Source organism: Microcebus murinus, chromosome 8 (genome assembly GCF_040939455.1).
Source record: "Microcebus murinus isolate Inina chromosome 8, M.murinus_Inina_mat1.0, whole genome shotgun sequence".
Classification (NCBI taxonomy): domain Eukaryota; kingdom Metazoa; phylum Chordata; class Mammalia; order Primates; family Cheirogaleidae; genus Microcebus; species Microcebus murinus.
In genome coordinates, this window is record NC_134111.1 from 52,937,425 (window position 1) to 52,958,310 (window position 20,886).

General features: G+C 34.2%; 1 protein-coding gene across 1 annotated transcript in view; it reads right to left on the reverse strand.

The window, feature by feature from the left end:
* Nucleotides 1-594: 594 nt before the first annotated feature.
* The window catches only part of ATF2 (activating transcription factor 2), an 89,958-nt gene continuing 69,666 nt past the window's right edge, over nt 595-20,886 (reverse strand). Inside the window, exons 12-14 of the mRNA XM_020288368.2 lie at nt 20,061-20,267; nt 8,448-8,553; nt 595-3,176 (exon numbers count right to left, since the gene is read on the reverse strand). Of these exons, the coding sequence (XP_020143957.2) occupies nt 2,950-3,176; nt 8,448-8,553; nt 20,061-20,267 (540 nt within the window). The 3' untranslated portion in view covers nt 595-2,949. The remainder of the gene's footprint in view (nt 3,177-8,447; nt 8,554-20,060; nt 20,268-20,886) is intronic.

The following is a 20,886-nucleotide window of genomic DNA, read 5'->3' on the forward strand; positions in this document are numbered from 1 at the left end:
TGTAGTGGGCAGGGGTGAAAGCAGAGACAATTATAAGTCAACTACTATATTGGGTGAGGAATGATGAGGACACAAATCAGGGTATAGGCAGTATAAGTGGTGAGATGTAGTTGCATTCTGGATTATTTTGAAGGTAAAGCAAACAGCATTTCCTGATGGGTTAGATGTGGGCTGTGAAGTGGTTCTAGCTTATACAACTGAAGAATTGCATTGTCATCAACTGACTTATGAAAGTTTGTGGGAGGAGTATGTTTGAGGATAGGGCAAGGGGAAGTAGTTCAGTGTCAGACATGTTATGTTTAAGATGTTTTGTTACATGATCACAAGAGATGCAAAAGCTAAAATTCAGGAAGTGTTCTTGGATGAGGACATTGATTAAAGGTTCATTGTATATGAATTTCAGGGACATAAAAGAGAATGCAGAGAAGAAGAACAAAGCCTGAGCACTCTGCAGTTAAAAGGTCTTCAAGAGGGAATGAATTTTATCACAGATATAGAAAGAATCTCTGTTTCTTCTTAGGTAATAAATGCCCTAAAGGAAAAAAAAATTATCAGGTGATGTTACTTTAGGAAAGACAGGTAAGAACAAGCAAATTATGAACATAATTTAAAGATAGAATTTATTCTCTGATGGTTTACTCATGCAAACTGCACATAAAAGAAAATAGTACAGTTTGTGTAACATCGCAAATATAAGGACTGAAAATGCTAGGTACAGAAGTAGTGTGACATCCTGAAAGTCAAAATGGAATTTGTGTTTATACAACTAATAATGATTTTTATTTGCTGAGTACAGATTGATTTACAATGAAAGTTTTGCTAACCTTGGTAAGCTCGTTAACTGTTTACATGACTTCTTACATCTATGTAGTTTATTTTACAGTTGCAAGAATTCTGTTACCAAAGAACTTTAACTTGCATAAATAATAAGATGAAAGAAAAATGCACTGAAGGACTTAAGAGTGAAAAATTGAGGCTTTTCCTAACTCATCCAAACAACAATAAAAAAGAGCCTTCTTGCAGAATTCGTATTTTGTGCCTTTGAGATAATTCCTTAGCATAACTATGGCAAAATCATGATTAGAAATTGATTACTTTAAAATTATGAAATCAGTTAAAAATAGACAATTTTAGAAGAATTATCAACTAAAAATGCTCTCATTTTTAATAAGCCAAACAATAAAATTCCTATTATCTTCATACTTAAAAGTCCTGAAATGTCATTTGTATAATTTGAATGTTTCCCAGTTTGGAACTTAGGCAGGTGGGATATTTCCTTGAATTATCAAGGATATTCCATACAGACTTTTAAAATGTCAGTCTCATTAGGAGATGGCACTGAGACTTTAGCAAATAGTGCAGTATGGATGCAGAACAAACTACACAACTTATTATAAATGCATTACAGATATTTACATAATGGAATCCTGCTTGAATGCCAGAAGTTGCTACTGGGTAGGACTCATAACTATTTTACAAAGTTTTCTTACGCACATCTACTACTTTATGTTTAACAATTTAGTCTATTTTAAAATATTGTACTGTATTTTGAACATAACTGCAGAATAAAAATAGATAATGGCACATTAGAAAACTCAGTATCCCACAGATGACTGGATAATGAGAAAAGTGTACCTACAATCATCTCATCAGAAACAAGCTACATCATGGAATGTTAGTTATCCAAGCCTGCACAGTAATGACATTTTAAACTGCAATCATCTATTGGCCAGCATCACACTGAAGGCATCGTTAAACATTCAAGCAAAGATTGCTGGCATAAACTATTTGAAGACATACATACACACACACACACACACACACTCTCTCTCTCTCTCTCATTCTCACGCACGCTTCCCACATTATAATTACATTGTTCTAAAGATAGATACTGATTTTTTTTCCACGAGAAACGTTATCAAAATTTGCTACTAAAAGATGACAGTGCTTTCACAAGAATAAGTACAAGTTAGCTCGCAAGTACAAGACAATGGGGGTAAACAGTCTTAAATTTTCTAAGTAGTAATTTTAGGCTTTTCTGGCAACCATACCGTACTTGATTATGCATAAACTTCTCAGTTTGTAACCTGCAATCTGCAAAAAAGAAACAAAAAAATCCCCCAAACCAATAAGAGCTAATTTCAAAAATTAGATATCTGATAACCCTGTATTGTATATTATATTTCATATTTTTTTTAGCCTCAAAACATAGGTTTAAAATGCTGAATTTAAGATTTGGAAAATAAAGTCATTTTTGAAATGCTGAAAATCCTAAAATTTATGTTACTTAAAATCTTAAAAAAAGGAAAATGCACTATTATTAATGACCTTGATTTAGTTTAAGAATGTGCATAAAAGCACTGTATGTCTTTTACCATATTTTCACTCACTTAAAAAAAAGTGTTCTCTAATATTCTTCCTTTTGCAAATGTGCAAAATAAAAGGCAAAAAGATTAAAAGCAAATTTCTGTCTTTCTCTTGCCTAGTGCTTTATGACTTTGTTAACATTACAAAGTCAATAGGGACTATGCAGAACTTTGGTATAAATGATAACAATACTACCATCACAGTTGAGGGTTAGGGAGTGGTCAAAAGAAATGGAAGTGGGAAGAGAGATTCAGTATCACCCCCATTTATTAAAACACCACCAAATTAAAAGTGAAATAAATCACAATGAATTATAATACAATTTACACATTGAGCACAGAAAAATTAATAAATCTAACAATATTTATAAAAAAAGCAAAATCAGTCTTTTTCCAGAGACTAAAAACTGTTGTTCAGTCTGATCATCAACTGCTGCTACACCAACTTTAGAGCCAAATTTAATTTCAAGTAAAAAAAAAAATTTACAACCACAGATTTCTCATAAATGGAAACTGGTCTTTCCTTGATTTCCCTTTGAAGTCACTAATGAGTATCTAAAACTGTTGTACTGCAGGTTTTTAATCAACTTCCTGAAGGCTGTGCCTGGGAGGAAGGAGCCATGACAATCTGTGAAAGCGCAGGCTCTGTACTCTGGTCCGCCATCTGGGTGAGGACTGAAGTGGCTACGGCTTCTGCCTTGGTGGTTGAACTGACTCCATTGGATGTGCTGACAGAACTATGCTGTATAGCTTCTGTATGTGGACTGCTCGGCACTGAAATGTCTTCTGAACTATCATCTTTATCAGCAGCTGAGTGGAAAAAAGAAAAATTATTCATTTTCTTAAATAAAATATGTTAGAATGTCTCATTAGCTTCAGTCAATATACACAGTAAAAAGTTAAAAGGTATTTTACAAAACTGATTATGTAGACAAGTCGGTGAGACTGGAATTGAGGAACTATTAATGTAAGTCATGAAGTAGGCAATTTTACCTGTAACAGGTCAAAGCAAGGCACAATCATACATATGGAAAAATGTGGGTGCCTCACAGAATAGAGCTGAAGAAATTTTTATTTAACTATATTTTCACTATTTGCTAAATAGTGTTAAGACAGAAAATGAGGTAAGAGTTTAGGAGACAGGCTTTTACAGATATAATCAAATACTTACCAAGCAACACATTTAAAAAAACCAGTCTGGTTTGCCTACATGTCATTCTTATTAAAAGATAAAAAAGCATTTATTACCATATGTATAAACAAAACGAATTCTTACATACAAATTATATTTTCAAATGATCCCCTCTGCATTCTCCAGAACTATATTTATTCTGGCTATCCATCATGTACTGCAGCCATGGATGATTATGACACCTGATTCTAATGATGCTTACACATGAGAATAAGCAATATTTAGAATCAAAATGCCACCACTTGTTACAGTTGCATGTATTAATTGGGATTCACATAAAAATACATATAAAACTCTAAATACTACAACTGAAAAGATATTCAGGAAGGGGCATTCTAAATATTTATGAAAAATAAATCTACCAATATTTAGGCCTGAACAAATCTTATATCATTTTTATTTTAATAGAAGCCAGTAATTTCATTTAATGAAAAATTTGATACAGACAACACATGCAAATATTTACAGTATATGTAAGCTATGAAGCACAACAGTAACACGAGTACCTGTGAATCCTGCCCCCAACTTGAGAGAACACTGCCAATACTACCGCTCTTTCCTGGAGGTGCCTCTCCTCACCAAGGGGGTAATCACTACTCTGATATTTCTTTAACCATTACCCTTGTTTTTATTTTTTGTAGTTTTATCATATGTGTATGTATCCCTAAACATTATAAGTTTAGCTTTTGTTTATTTTTAAACATTCTAAAAATAGTATCATATTGAATGCATTAAAATTTACACTTTGCTTTTTTCACTTGGCATTAAAAAATAATTTTCATTCAGTGTTCAGAAGTGACAATATGCAGGCTTACTATCAAATGTGAGAATGATATTGGCCCTGCTTAACTGATGGCCAGATGCCAATTCTGAAAGTCAATTAGTAAAAGACTATAGACCTTATGAAGTGGGACTTACCTCCCGATTTGTAATGTAGATGATGGAGGGGGAGGATACCTAACTTTAGTTCAAAAAAACTCCCCATTTTGAGAGTTTTCTGAAATACAGTAATTCTTATGGAATTTTGAAACATCTGCCTCAAATCTATGCACTTTTGAAAAGCAGGTATTAAAATACATTAATGAGATGGAATGCCATTTTCTTTATAATATGCTATAAATGTAAACCCATACCTCCTGGATAAAAACTTGACTTCAAGATACAATAAAAAAAATAAAAATTAGTAATCATTTAAAAATTATATAAAACAGAAAGAATAACTTTCTGATCAAGCAATAATGAAATTTTAAAATATCTGTAATTCAGTTATTTAAATAGCCAATACAATAGTTCCATGTTCAAAGAAAAGAAAACACTGGCGAGCCAGGTGCTTTGGCTCACGCCTGTAATCCAAGCACTTTGGGAGGATCACTCAAGGTCAGGAGTTCAAGACCAGCCTGAGCAAGAGCGAGACCCTGTCTCTATTATAAATAGAAAGAAATTAATTGGCCAACTAATATATATAGAAAAAAATCAGCTGGGCATGGTGGTGCATGCCTGTAGTCCCAGCTACTCGGGAGGCTGAGGCAGAAGGATAGCTTGAACCCAGGAGTTTGAGGTTGCTGTGAGCTAGGCTGATGCCATGGCACTCTAGCCAGGGCAAGAGAGTGAGACTTTGTCTCAAAAAAAAATAAGAAAACATTGGCAATGACAGTTTAACTGAAGAGAATACTAAAAAACTCTATTTGTTTAGATCACCACTACTCCTCAACAGAACACGCTGACCTTTCCCTGAATATTAAGTTTTTGAGATACACTATCTCTCAAGATTAAAGAAGCTGATTTGATTTGTGATGAATGGAGGAAATGTAAATATATACTGGAAGCAGTGACTCAAAAGAGTAAATTATAATGGACTAGTGCTTATCTATAGACTTTCAAAATTAGGTAAAGCAAAATCTTTAGGTAGCACAAAGAATCAGGTACTCATAATTATGTAATTATAAATTTTATATATGTATAAAATACCTTTACAATGTGAGATATCTGCACCCATGTCCAGTTCTAGAAGGTGAGGGGAGAAAATTACTGGTATAATCACAAGTACTAGAAAGATGCAGGAAATCATGTTGCACTTGAAGAGCCACTTTCTGTACTGCTTAAGCTAAAAGAAACCAGCTGTTTGACTATTCGATTCTCTACAAAGCTCTCTACCTATGTTCACATATATGCTCAATTTAGGACCCAAGAAGCTTCCCTTTCCATTTATAGTTACAGAGACAATCATAATACAAAATTAATTATGCCCAGATCTAGAGAATATGAATTCATGGTGGTAAGATCACTTTTGTGCTTTATTCTTCAAATATTGAACTCAAATATTAAAAATGGAACTCAAATATTAAAAATGTATTCTTATTTTCATTCGGGTTTTATATTATTTAACTGTTAGGGTGACCAACTGTCATAGTTTTCCCATCACTCAGTGGTTTCGTAGGATGTGGGACTTTTTCAGTTTTAAAACTGAGTGAGATAGACACTGACTGTTGACTTAGTACTGTCACCTTTGTCTGCAAGGTTTTATAATATTCCTTAATTGCTACTAAATCTTAGTTTTTTTCCTGCAAATGTTTTGAAAGATTTAGGTAGTATTACAGTTTACCACCATTAACAACTGCTGTATGCTACAACATGACAAAGAATGTGAATTTGTGAATTTCTCTAACATATATAAATATTCACTTAGCCAATCTACTTTGGCTATTAAAAGAGAAATCAGATTTATTTCAAAAATTTTAAATTTTAAAATAGAAATTACTTGAAAATTTCTACTAAATCCAATTATCTCCCAAGAACTGAGAAGATAATTGATTTTCTGGTAGAGCTAAACTTTTAGTTAGTTTGATTATCTAAATGACCAGACAAGAACAAAGGAAGGAATAGTTCTAAGACAACAAAAACATCTTTATTCATTTCTCTTTTTTGTTTTGAGACAGAGTCTCACTTTTGTTGCCCTGGCTAGAGTGAGTGCCATGGCGTCAGTCTAGCTCACAGCAACCTCAATCTCCTGGGCTCAAGCGATCCTCCTGCCTGAGCCTCCCAAGTAGCTGGGACTACAAGCATGCACCACCATGCCCGGCCAATTTTTTGTATATATATTTTTAGTTGGTCAATTAATTTCTTTCTATTTTTAGTAGAGACGGGGTCTCGCTCAGGCTGGTTTCGAACTCCCGACCTCGAGCAATCCGCCCGCCTCGGCCTCCCAGAGTGCTAGGATTACAGGCTTCAGCCACTGCGCCCGGCCGATTCATTTCTTATATATCACAAACTAGCACAATATATATTCAGATTATTGAGATTTATATGCTCAAAACAGACAAAAAATTTATGAATCTAGATTTTTGTTTTAAGTATATAAGTCTATACATCTATACACTTAAAAATATATCTTTGTAAATCAATTGTTAAAATGAATAATTGGCTTGCATCTGCTGAGCGCCTATTATTTGGATAACAAGAGTTAAAATTGAGATTACCAAGTAAATTATCACAGATTAAAAATTATAGATAATTTTGAATTGAATAAAATTTAAGAGATGAGTTAATTTCCTTCTAATTTTATAGAATCATTTGTATATTTCCTTTTAAACTATCAAAATTCAAGAGAGCTTTCTTAAGAAAATCATATATGCATAATGCTGAACTCAGTAGCTTCTATAGGAAATTATGTTGTTAAGTCAGATGGGAATCATAATGGCCTCATCCCTGCAGCAATCATTGTTAATATAAATCCCAAACATATTTCTATATGGTTCCAATTTATTCCACAATGTGTTCCACCGTCCTGTCAAAATGACTAGATATCAAATAACTGAGATTTATATGCTCAAAACTGACAAAAATCAGTGTTCTAAATATATATGGCAATTGTGAGTTGCTAAATCTACTGAATCTTTTAAATTAAAAAATATTGCCCATTCTGATGAAACTGCTTACAATGACTACAAGTAAAGATGGTGGCCATTAAGTTTTATCGTGAGCACCTGAGGAACTGTTTGCATCCAATACAAAATGTTTGTTTCTTTTGAATTACTGACACTGGCAAATTAAAATGAAGTGGATACATATGGTTGAAACAATCTTCACATTTACAAATATCCTGAAATATCACTAAATCATAAAAATGAAAGCTGTGGGTTATCTATTATGAATGTTGCCTAATGCATTCCCAACTCTATTATTTGTTACAAATTTGTGTACGATGGACAAAATTGGCCATTTATTCAAGAGTAACAGCTGGTTCCAACATTGTGTATCTTATGAAAAAAGAAGGACATTACAAAAAGGAAAAAGCACAGTTAACCTCTAAAATGCTGAAAACAGAAGATTGTGATTTTGGGAGGAAACATTTTAGTGGAAACTTACAAGCAGATTCTGTTTTAGTATTTTTAAGACTAACTAGAAAGCTTAATATAAAGGTTCACAACAATAAAAACACTGCACAATGCTGACATTATTTAAGAAAAAACAGGATCTAATGTTGTAAGTGGATACTATATATTGCTAAATGAAGATAGCTGATTAAAAACAAAATCTCATCATTAATGAATGGAAGCTAAGTGTTTCACCCTGTCAATCTAAGACAAAGTGTTAGCCTCAGAAGATAAACAAAATACCATTATTACTTATAGTACATTTTAAATTATCAGCTAACTCATTTTGTTGGTCTATAGCAATACCTAGAAAAAAGCTAGAAATAGGAAAACAAACTCTCTAGATTCTAAAAAAGTATGCCCTTCCATCCCACTCCATAATAACCTTACAGAAATTCTGATATTTAATCTTAAATATTAGAACTGCAGTCTCCATTTTTTTCATGGTAGCTCAATTCACTCTGGCAGTATTTCACTGATGTAGCCTAAGGCTATAGGTAATGGAACATTACTCACTATGATAGCCAGATTTCTTCTGCATGGCGGTTACAGGGCAATCTTTATGAGCCAGAAGAAGCTGTTTCAGCTGTGCCACTTCATTTCTCAGCAGGGTGACTTCACTCTGGAGAAGAAACAACTTATGTACCTTACCAGTTTCAGACTGAACATATTTTTTTACTGTTTAAATACAAGCAAGGATTAAAATATGAAAACTGAACATCATTGGCAGAAAATTAAGGAATAAAGAAAATATGCTGCTTAAATGTCTAATCAGTACACATCACTTTTATATTTTAGCATTTATACAAAAATTGCAACTTGTTTAAAAATTTAAATAGGATAACAGCACAACTAGACAGCATATTTTAAAGTTTTTATATTATCATTTGGCTTGGAACTCTTTATGCATTATATAGTTACCTGTTGAAAGTATTTTTATTTTATACATGTTACATGCTTTCTTTTATTCAGACAGGGTCTCACTCTGTCACCCAAGCTGGAGTGCAGTGGCCTCATCATAGCTCACTGCAACCTTGATCTCCTGAGATCCTCCTGCCTCAGCCTCCCGAGTAGCTGGGACTACAGAAGTATGCCACCATACCTGGCTAATTTTTCTATTTTTTTGTAGAGATGGAGTCTTGCTCTTGCTCAGTCTGGTCTCAAATTCCTGGCCTTGGCCTCCCAAAGCACTCAGCCAATCTTCCTGCCTCAGCCTTCCAAAGTGCTAGGATTACAGGAGTGACCCACTGCACTTGGCCTACATGTTCTTTTTGATTATTTGAAAAACTAGAAACATCAAGGGGGTCAGGATGAATTTTCACTGACTCCATTCTCTTGAAAATGAAAAATCCATTCTGGGAATTCAATTAAGCATGTTTCTAGTTTCCTAGAAAGTAGGAAAAGCTCTACAGGGGAAACCACAACCAAGGAATCATGGATACCTAAAATTCATTGCAAGGTACTATGTTGGACACTGAAACCAATGAAACCAGATGTAATATTTAAATGGCTTTGTTGACTTTGACCCAGGCAATTTGTACACATCTAAATTTAAATCTGGTAAGTCAATGGTGATTTGTCCTACTCCTTATAGCAGAACACATGCTTCAGGCATTGTCTGGGATACGTTAATTTGGTAAATTCTTTGTAAAAGTTCCAAATTGAAGGAGTCCAGTTAATTTCTTTGTGTTACCCTCAAATATTAAAAACATTTAAAGTAGTGATCATTGCCAATACTTAAGAATTAGAAATAATATGAATTTAATAAATAGGTAACAACAATTTCTTACCTTATAAACACCTCTACTTATTTGAACCTACATTAACTTTAACCATTCAGATTTCATCCATGAACCCCAAAGTAAATGTGAAAATATAGCAAACAGGTATACGTAAAAGCTCAGGCATGCCACTTTCCCCTCCATTTCTTAACCAGAAAACTGAATGTAAAATAATTTTGCATTTAGGTCTCTTTAAGTGATAAATGACAGAAACATAAAAATCAAAAGAATAAAAATTAAGTAATCTAAGGGCATGTCTATTGGGTCAAATAGTTCCTCACATCCCAATAACAATGAAGTACAACATTTTGTATTTAAGTACAGAACAAAAATTGATGCTCATAATAAACCCTTAATAAAAAAGGCTTAAATTATGTTTAGAATATATTGTATTTGAGTGGTGGCTCACACCTGTAATACTAGCACTCTGGGAGGCCGAGATGGTAGGCTCGCTTGATGTCAGGAGTTTGAGACCAGCCTGAGCAAGAGCGAGATCCCATCTCTACAAAAAATAGAAAAATTAGCCAGGCATGGTGGCACAAGCCTGTAGTCCCAGCTACTCAGGTGGCTGAGGCAGGAGGATTGCTTGACCCCAGGAGTTTGAGGTTGCCGAGAGCTATGATCATGCCACTGCACTCTAGCTTGGGTCACAGAGCAAGATCTTATCCCAAAAAACACAAAACATAAACAAAAAAACCCAAAAACAAAACAAAAAGAATATTATATATGAGATAAGACTTGCTGGACAGTGACCAAAGCTCATTTCCTCTCTTTGTTGCTTTGCAATTATTTCACTCTTTAAGAGTCAACTCAGTACAGTATAAACTGCATAGGAAAAGAAGTTAGGAGTCCATTTGTATGTTCATAGAGCCATATACTTTTGTGTGTTTTAGATATAGATATCTTCTATAGTACTTACCACACTGGATTGGAACTTTTGGTGTACCTGCTTGCCACCTCTATCAGACTGGGAATTTCTTGAGGTCAGATACTATCTTTTTCTTTGTACCCTCAGAGTATACATATACATAGCACATTGCCTGATATGGACCGAGTAGATTGTTATATTTTAGAGAGGACCATGTAATTCTATGTCTGGGCAGTCAAAAATACCAAAGAAGGTGAAAGAAATAGCTTACTTCTGCAGTCTCCAACCTCTGGTCTGCGAGTTATTAGGAACTGGGTCGTGCATCACTGTCTGATCACTGCCACTCTGCCCACCCCCCAAGAAAACTTGTCTTTCATGAAACTCAGGAACCCCGGGGCAGGAGGTGAGCCTGTGGTGTGGTGTATTTCTAGCTGCTTGCTTCTTGCTTGCATCACGGCCACAGCTCCACCACTGCCCCTCACCAGCCCAGCCCATTGGTGGAAAAATTGTCTTCCAAGAAACCAGTCCCTGCTGCCAAAAAAGTTGGGGACTGCTGTCTTAAATAATATAAAACAGGTCAGAGGTCCTAACTTCATTATTTATACCAATAATCTCACCAACATAGCTACACTGTTAATTTTATCAGTTCTGAAAAGAAAATTGGCATATTTTATAGCACCACCCTAATTACATAATTTTAAAAAATCACAAATACTCTTAAACACTCTATGCATTCATCATAAACCATATTATGAAACAAAATGCTGGATGTGATAAAATTACTGAAAGCAGTTATGAGTTATCTAACCAATATAAAATAGTCGGTTTAAATACTTCCTTGAGAATTAAAAACTAAAATAATATTCCCATGCACTTAAATAAAATTAAATATATACATTCTTTCTTTAAATAAACAGGTTTGAAAGTGATGAAGGGAACATCAATTTCTATATTTCAAACTTAACAGTTGGTAGTATTATGGCTGCTGATCTAATTAGACTACCTGGTCCATTAACAAATAAACAAATGTGAAGATGCCACTAGTTAACAATGGGTAATGAACATTAAGGACTCAAGAGGTAAGGCATTTGATTCTTGTTACCACTTACATTTGTGCTAACTAAATTTTAATTGGAGTTATGCTTGGCGCAAACAATGGAAAAGACCAAAAAGAGAAGAGGAAATTAAAAATAAAACTTGCACATTTTTATACATAAATTTACATATATCTAACAGATATAACAGTCGAGTATACTGTAAATTGTATTTCGCAAAAATTCAAATAACCAGTCTCCCCCTGCACCTTTTAAATGACAGTAATAAGAAAAAAAACCCAATAAATTCAAAGCATGCTGAATACAAATTCAGTCCAATCTTTTACATCATCCTGATCTAAAATGTTTTACAATGATAATAGATGTCCTAATAATGACCCTGAAGCTCAAAAGTGACTTTTAGATAAGAGGTTACAAATCAGATACAGTTTGTATTATTATTTCATCCTAATATTTGATTTCTTTAAAAACTGGTATCAGTACTAGACTGAAAGCAGCAAATGAGACAGTTTGGACAAGGAAAAGGACTGAGAGAAATACTGTAAAGCAAACATAGCTGGAGTAGAGGTTAGGCATGAGAATAGTCCAAGCTTTGAAAGAAGTGAATGTAGTTGAGCTTTACAGCCCTAAGTGTAAGCATATGCTAGTGGTCAAGACCAGGTCAAACAGAGGCTGAAAATAGGAGGCTCATGCAAGAAAAGATTATATAACTAAATTAGGCAGAAGAGGCTGAAGCTGGTTGGTTTCTAAATCATTTATGATAAACATAGTAAAATTCAACAAATTAATCCAAGCATTCAAGAATTTTATACATATATGTATAAATATTTTATTCTTAAAAATATAGGTACAACTATAATAGTATTTGGATAAAATGGCTACATAAATCATGATTTTAATTCTGAAATTTTTCTATGAAGAAAGATCCAAAGATAGATAGACAGGTAGATAAAGGGCTGCTACCTAAATATAACACATAGACTCCTAAAGATTCTACACAGAGAATGTAAAAAATGTAAAAAAAAAAAAAAAAAGTGAGCCAGGTACAATGGCACATGCACACCTGTAATCTCAGTTACTTGGGAGACCGAGGCAGGAGCATCCCTTGAGCCCGGGAGTTCAAGGCTGCAATGTGCTGTGACCATGCCTGTGAATAGCTACTGCATTTCAGCCTGGGGTACATAGCAAGATCCTGTTTCTTAAAAAAAAAAAAATGTGAAAAAAGAGAATAATTTATCCTCCCCTCCCAACTGGTTTGCTTAAGCCAAAGTAAATCTGAGGGTGATGTTAAGCCATAAACAGATTTAACATTAAATGAAAAAAAAAAGTACACTTCTATCTACTCTGTGGATTATTTTAGACTAGATTTCAATTGGATTTAGCTTTCAAAGTCCTTCTGGTTGTACTCTACTATTTGTTAGTATACTTGTAAGATATGTTAATTATCTTCCTGGATCATTCTGAAGATGAAATAAGGAATGTGAAAGCGTTTTGAAAATGTAAAAGTCCCATTCAAATGTGAGCAATTATTATTTTGTCAAAGTAAAACATATTTGAGAAGATAGAATAAATGCTAAAACAAATTATTATTCTGGCCTGAAATCCAATGTAAATTATTTTGGCATCATCTGTACCACTGCTCCACTCTAATAAATGTGGCTACTCATCATCAGCCTGATGAAATTATAACAAGATAGCCAATTGATTAATCAATCAAAACTTTTTATTGGTATCTGGCCATGAACTGATGATCAGGTATTACATAAATTTATGATCTTTGACTTTCTAGTTCAGTTATTACCCCTCGAATTAAAGAATATTTGACAGTTTCTTCTTTTGGGGAATTTCTCATTACATATGTATATTTATTTATTTTGTTTAGTTTTCACACAAGTCAGTGGTTAAGTATCAAGATTCCCACCACACAGTTCCAAGGGTTATTGTTCTACATAAGAACAAACTAGATATTTAATTTATATCTATAACAATAGAAAAAAAGAAGATAGGGTTCTCTCTAGAACTATAAAATATTTCAGAAACACATTGCAGAATGAATGTTACATATCTGTCTCCTTTGCTATACTACAAATACTGTAAGTGCAAAAACAATGTCTTTTTCACTGTTACTCCTGTGTCTGATAATATAACTTGCACACAATAGATATGTAATGACAGAATGAATAATAACTAGCATTTGCACAGTATGGTAACAACAGAGTTTTCTATACCCTGTCTCATTTGATCTTCTTAATATCTCTTATTCTATCAGTTTGATCAATGGAAAAGGCTCAAAAAAGATCTTCAGAAAAGGCTAGTAAAAACAAGTACTAGACTTACAGTTAAAAACTCAGGGGAAAAAAGGGAAGACAGATCACAGAATAGTAACATTTTTCAGGAATTAAGACAAACAGGTATTATTGTACAGCATCTTCCAATTGTTGCTATTCTTTCCTATTTTAAGTGACAAATACCAAAATAGCATACTGTTTAAGTACTGGGAATAAAAGATTTGATCCCATTCCCTATAAGTCAAAGGACCAATAAATAAAACCTTTTCCACATCATTAACTTGAGTGAAAAATCCTAGCTATAAAAGTATGCTTTATGAATTTACAGAGCTTTTACTCACAAATATTTTGTAATATCAAAGTTATAAAAGCAAAATTCACAACAAAACAATTTCCAAGTTTTATCCATGGAGTAATTGTTTTCATTTATTTATTTTTTTTGAGACAGAGTCTCACTCAGTTGCCCGGGCTAGAGTGCTGTGGCGTCACCCTATCTCACAGCAACCTCAAACTCCTGGGCTCAAGCAATCATTCTACCTCAGCCCCCCGAGTAGCTGGGACTACAGGCATGTGCCACCATGCCCAGCTAATTTTTTCTCTATATATTTTTAGTTGGCCAATTAATTTATTTCTATTTTTAGTAGAGATGGGGTCTCGCTGTTGCTCAGGCTGGTCTTGAACTCCTGACCTTGAGCAATCCGCCCGCCTTGGCCTCCCAGAGTGCTAGGATTACAGGCATGAGCCTAGCCTCCAGGGAGTAATTGTTAAGGAGCTACTACCGTTAGTAAAGAGAAGAGTCTGCCTTTTTGTTCATAAAGAAAACATGCTAAAATTCTAAACTGAGAACTTCCATAATGAGTATAACAGAAAGACAAAGCCATAAACAGGTTAAAACCATTTCAAGTTAAAGATAACAAAATTAATAAAACATGTATTACTTTAAAAAATACAATAATTTATAACCAACAGTATTCAACTCTTGGTGTAGATTACGTCAAATGTCACTAACATAATTTGATGAAATTGTTCTTTTAGTAATGATTTTGGAAAGCTAAATTCAGTAAATGGGGCAAGAAGGTTGAATAGTATTTTCTTTAAAGCCTAATATGTATTCAGTAAAAATATGAACAATCATACTTCAATACTTGTTAAATCTTTTTATTATATATTAACATAATATATAAGTAACTATGGGTCATTACTGCCCACTACACTGATCAGCTAAGCCTGTATGTCACATGAAGGATTATTAAGGAAATGTAGAATTGATGAATGTTTTCACATAAAGTAGAGTTTAATTATTTCTTTGACATTCAATTTTCTTTACAAGTCATTCTGTTCTTCACAGTTAACGGTTTTGCTCTTGGCAGACTGAAGAAATTTTTTCTCCCTGAATCTACTATAAGCATGTTAACTATTTATACTCTGAAAACTAAGATCTGTCACTTTATAAAAACTGTTCTTATTTGATTTGACAAGTAGGAAACAACAAAAAAGCAAACATTATATACTGACTTGAAACAATAACAGAAAGTCATAACGGAAGTACCCTTTCTGCTCAAACCATCCACGCTTTTCTATCTTCTCCTCACCGTTGTTCACATCTTGGTAATATGTCATTCCTAAAATTTTACCTATACTTGAGGGAGTCATTTCTATACCAATTCCCACACTTATACATTTATTCACCTAAGTGTAAACCTTTTATTAATAAAAAAGGATTGTTATACCTTTTAATATGCAACTTATTTTGAGTAATATACTCAGGTAAAATTCACATAACATAAACGTAACCCCCCCCAAGTAGCATTTAGTACATTTTACAATACTGTGCACATGCCACCCTGTATCCAGTTACAAAACATTTCTATCACTCCAAAGTAAACTCCCTTACCCATTAAGCAGCTTTTTCCTATTCCCTCCTTCTCCCCACCAATATGCATTCTGTCTCTATGGATTTATCTAGTCTAGATATTTTGCATAAATGGAACCATGTAATACATATCGTATGGTTTGTTTTGGCTTCTTGCACTTACCATGTTTCAAGCTTCATCCACACTGTAGCACATACTTCATTCTTTGTATGGCTGAATAATAATCCATTGTATGTATATACCACAATGCGTTTATCCATTCATCTTTGATGGACATTTGAGCTGTTTGTTTCCAGCAACTTTCATTTTGCCCATTAAAATATATTATGGGTATTTCCTTAGCAGGTGGACCCAACTGCTTTTCTTTTTTTGGAGAAGCATTTTAAATCAAATCTCTGATAATACATCCTTTCATCTCCTTATATTTTGGAATGCATTTCTAAAACTAAAATGATCAGTTCTTAAAAAAATTTCAAAAGATTTCATTGGTATAGTGTTTTTTGTTACATGGATGACTCGTACAGTGGTAAAGTCTGGGCTTTTAGTGTATTTGTCTCCCAAATAGTGTACATTGTACTCAATGGGTAATTTTTCATCCTTCAAAAGACTACGATTATATCCATAATCTACAAGGGACTCAAATATATCAGCAAGAAAAAACACAAATAACCCTATTAAAAAGTGGGCAAAAGACATGAACATTTTTCAAAAGAGATACAAATGGCCAAGAGACATGAAGAAATGTTCACCATCACTATCACTGTTTTTAATGATTAAAATAGTGATCCTACTTGTTATGTTTGTAATTTGAAGTAGTAACGAAATTCCTTATCAATTGTAGAGCTTAATTTAGTGATTTCCTGAATTTGACTTCCATTTAAGTTTCATGCTTCAAAAAATGTGCCGGCTAACTTCTACTTATATAATAAATCTTGCTTTAATTTCAATATGCTATAGCATATAATTACAATAATGATTATTTTTATCATAGTTTGTGGGATAGAAAAAAATTAGATAATGAAGATTATATTTATTTTGAATACTGAATTTTCCAAGGTTTTCTGAAAAAATAAGGTGGTGCTACTAATACTGGTGATGAGGCTGGGTGCCGTGCCTCATGCCTGTAATCCTAGCACTCTGGAAGGCCGAGGTGGGAGGACTGCTTGAGCTCAGGAGTTTGAGACCAGCCTGAGCAAGAGCAAGACCCCGGCTCTACTAAAAATAGAAAAAATTAGCAGGGCATGGCAGCCAGTGCCTGTAGTCCCAGCGGAAGGCTGAGGCAGTAGGATCACTTGAGTCGAGGAGTTAGAGGGTGCTGTGAGCTAGCCTGAGGCCATGGCACTCTAGCCTGGGCAAGAGAGTGAGACTCTGTCTCAAAAAAAAAAAAAAAAAAAATAGTGGTGATCAGAATTGCAGTATAATTGATGACAGCAATATCTCAGTAAAAGCTGTTAATAGTGCTATAACTTGGGTCAAAGCAGAAAACTGGCCCAACCTAAGATCCCTATAAATAATACCACCTATTTATATAACACTTTATAGTTTTCAAACATTTTTATTTCTTTTTTTTTTTTTTTTTGAGACAGAGTCTCGCTTTGTTGTCCAGGCTAGAGTGAGTGCCGTGGCGTCAGCCTAGCTCACAGCAACCTCAAACTCCTGGGCTCGAGTGATCCTTCTGCCTCAGCCTCCCGAGTAGCTGGGACTACAGGCATGCGCCACCATGCCCGGCTAATTTTTTATATATATATCAGTTGGCCAATTAATTTCTTTCTATTTTTATAGTAGAGACGGGGTCTCGCTCTTGCTCAGGCTGGTTTTGAACTCCTGACCTTGAGCAATCCGCCCGCCTCGGCCTCCCAAGAGCTAGGATTACAGGCGTGAGCCACAGCGCCCGGCCAAACATTTTTATTTCTTAAACAAGATACAATAAAGCCAAGTTACAAAGGAAAATGTGGATAAATTTGTCTTACTAATAAAATTTTCTGTACGAAGAAACACCTGCATTCACTTTAATATGACTGATTTACACATCACTTTAATATGACTGATTTACACAACCCCAAGAAGTAGGACCAGATAACTGAAGCTAATAGAGATTATATTTTATGTCCTGTAAGTATAAAATAGCCAAATCATTCTGAAGATTTTGTTAGTTAAGAACAGAAAAGAAAAAAAATAAATGTATCTAAATCACTTCATTAATATAATAAAATTTGAAAATTTAACAATAATTAATATTCTAATAGTTTTGGTAAAGAATAGCTGTTTTTGTAGTATGTACCTAAATCTATTCCATTTCATTTAAAATAAATTTTTTTCTAAAACTTGTGAAACTAGTTCTTTTTTTTTTTTTTTTTTTGAGACAGAGTCTCACTTTGTTGCCCAGGGTAGAGTGAGTGCCGTGGTGTCAGCCTAGCTCACAGCTACCTCAAACTCCTGGGCTCAAGCGATCCTTCTGCCTCAGCCTCCCAAGTAGCTGGGACTACAGGCATGCGCCACCATGCCCGGCTAATTTTTTGTATGTATATTTTTAGTTGGTCAATTAATTTCTTTCTATTTTTTTTAGTAGAGATGGGGGTCTCGCTCAGGCTGGTTTCGAACTCCCGACCTCAAGTAATCCGCCCGCCTCGGCCTCCCAGAGTGCTAGGATTACAGGCGCGAGCCACCTCGCCCAGCCCAAAACTAGTTCTTAAATAAGAATTTATTTATCAGATGATAATGATAATACGGTATTTCTTAATAAACCTAGTATATAAGTACATATTTGAAATCTATGTGACATGGTAAGCCATGCTTAAGTTTTTTCTAAATTATTAAAGTAAAATGGTTAAAAATAAATTTTGCAAGGCAGTCCATTTGTTCTATGTCAATATTCAAAGTGTAACGAAGACTTTCAAAAAATGTCTGTCTTGCATATGAAAAATTTTAAGTTACAACATTTACATCTGGTTAAATGCCTTGCTTGATGCTAAAAACTTTTTCTTAAGCATTTAAACAATTATACTGGTCACATCTTTACTGGATTTAAGGAGAGAACTGGTCTCTTACCATCAATTATGATTATACAGAAAGATTCATTTTTAACTTAGAAAGGGTAATTCAGAAGATTGAGCTAGGCTAATAACAACTGCAATTTATTAACAAATTTTCTTATTGATGTTCATCAATTTAGATTTAAAAGATTTTACTGGAGGCCGGGCACTCTGGGAGGCTGAGTGGAAGGATCACTTGAGGTCAGGAGTTCGAGACCAGCCTGAGCATGAGCGAGACCCTGTCTGTACTAAAAAATAGAAAGAAATTAGTCGGACAACTAAAAATATATAGAAAAAATTAGCCGGGCATGGTGGTGCATGCCTGTAGTTCCAGCTACTTGGGAGGCTGAGGCAGAAGGACTGCTTGAGCCCAGGAGTTTGAGGTTACTGTGAGCTAGGTTGATGCCACGGCACTCTAGCCTGGGCAACAGAGCAAAAAAAAGATTTTACTGGAGAATATTCATAATGTTAAAAAACAAAAATAACAAAAACAAAAGAAGGAAGAAAACACAGAAAGGAAATAGGTTTAGTGCAGTCTGATACTGTCATTGGAAATCTTACCAAAGACTGACCTGGGAAGGAGTCTTAGAACCTTTATACTCTGTAAGGTTCTAAGAAATGTATCTGAGGCACATTGGCAGGACAATGAAATGATTTGTGCTGCCACTAGACATATTGTACCTGTTCTGTGATAATTAGTGTCCTTGAGTTTCCAAAGCTGTCAATCTGGCACTTTTCACAAGCACTATATTCACATTAAATAAAACGAAACAAAATTTATAATTCAAAGAATGAAAGAATTCAAAAATAAAAACTGCTACCGAAACAACTTCATAGTTGTGATATAAACCATAAAATAGACAAAAAAAGTGACCAGGTGACATTTTTAAATTTTCAAATTCTTTGTTTGGACTTTATATCATAATTTTATAAAGTTCAAGTCAGATAGTTTAGGCATTTTGGATTACACAGGTAAATACTTACACTTCAAAATTCTTCACTGATTCAGTGTTGAAAGGTTTTATATTACTTCACCTTAGCATTCAAACTGATTTACAAAACTATGATTCCATACAAACCCAATATTATGTCCTACAATGTCTATGATTCCATACAAACCCAATATTATGTCCTATAACGTCTGGATGGCAACTAGATAAATAGGAAAAAGCTATGTTCACAATTATTAAAAAGAAATAAATAAAACAAAATTCACATATATGAACCATACCTGCAGTTGACCATTTAGTGAACTCAAGTCTTCTGCTTTTTTCTCTAAAGACTGAACCCAAACTTTCCTTTTTTGTCGGCATCTTGAAGCTGCTGCTCTATTTCGCTCTAAAAACTTTCTCCTTTTTTCATCAGGATCTTCATTAGCTGCTCTTCTTCGACGACCACTTGTATTTTGGGTCTGGGGAGTTGTGTGAGCTGGAGAAGCCTACAATAAACACAGATGGAAGCTTGTTATATTTGTTTCTAGTGAGTGAATTAACATAAGGCAGTTAAGAATGTCCAAGGACGAGAGCTATTAACTTTATTTTCTAAGTCTTGTTGAATATATTAGTATTTTGAGGAAACATGAAAATAATTCTGTGGTTTAACTTCATTCTTGAAATAAATGAGCTATGCTACAACAAAATTCTCACTAATGCAATGTTATAGTAAATGGTATTCTTTCTAAAGTATATATAGTATTTTCATTTATGTAGAAATAATATGAAAAAACTAAAAAGTAAAATACAAATAATCATACATAGATCTATTATTTTTCCAAGTGTACTTTTTTTTTAAAAAAAAAGAGATAGGGACTCACTGTCACCTAGGCTGGAGTACAACGGCATGATCATAGCTCACTGAATCTTCCAACTCCTGGGCTCAAGTGATCTTCTAGCCTCAGCCTCTCAAGAAGCTGGGATTACAGGTTCACACTACCACACCTGGTTAGTTTTTTAAAGTTTCTGTAGAGATGGGGTTTTGCTGTGTTGCCAGGCTGGTCTTGAATTCCTAGCCTCAAGCAATCCTCCTGCTTCGATCTCCCAAAGTACAAGTGTACTTTT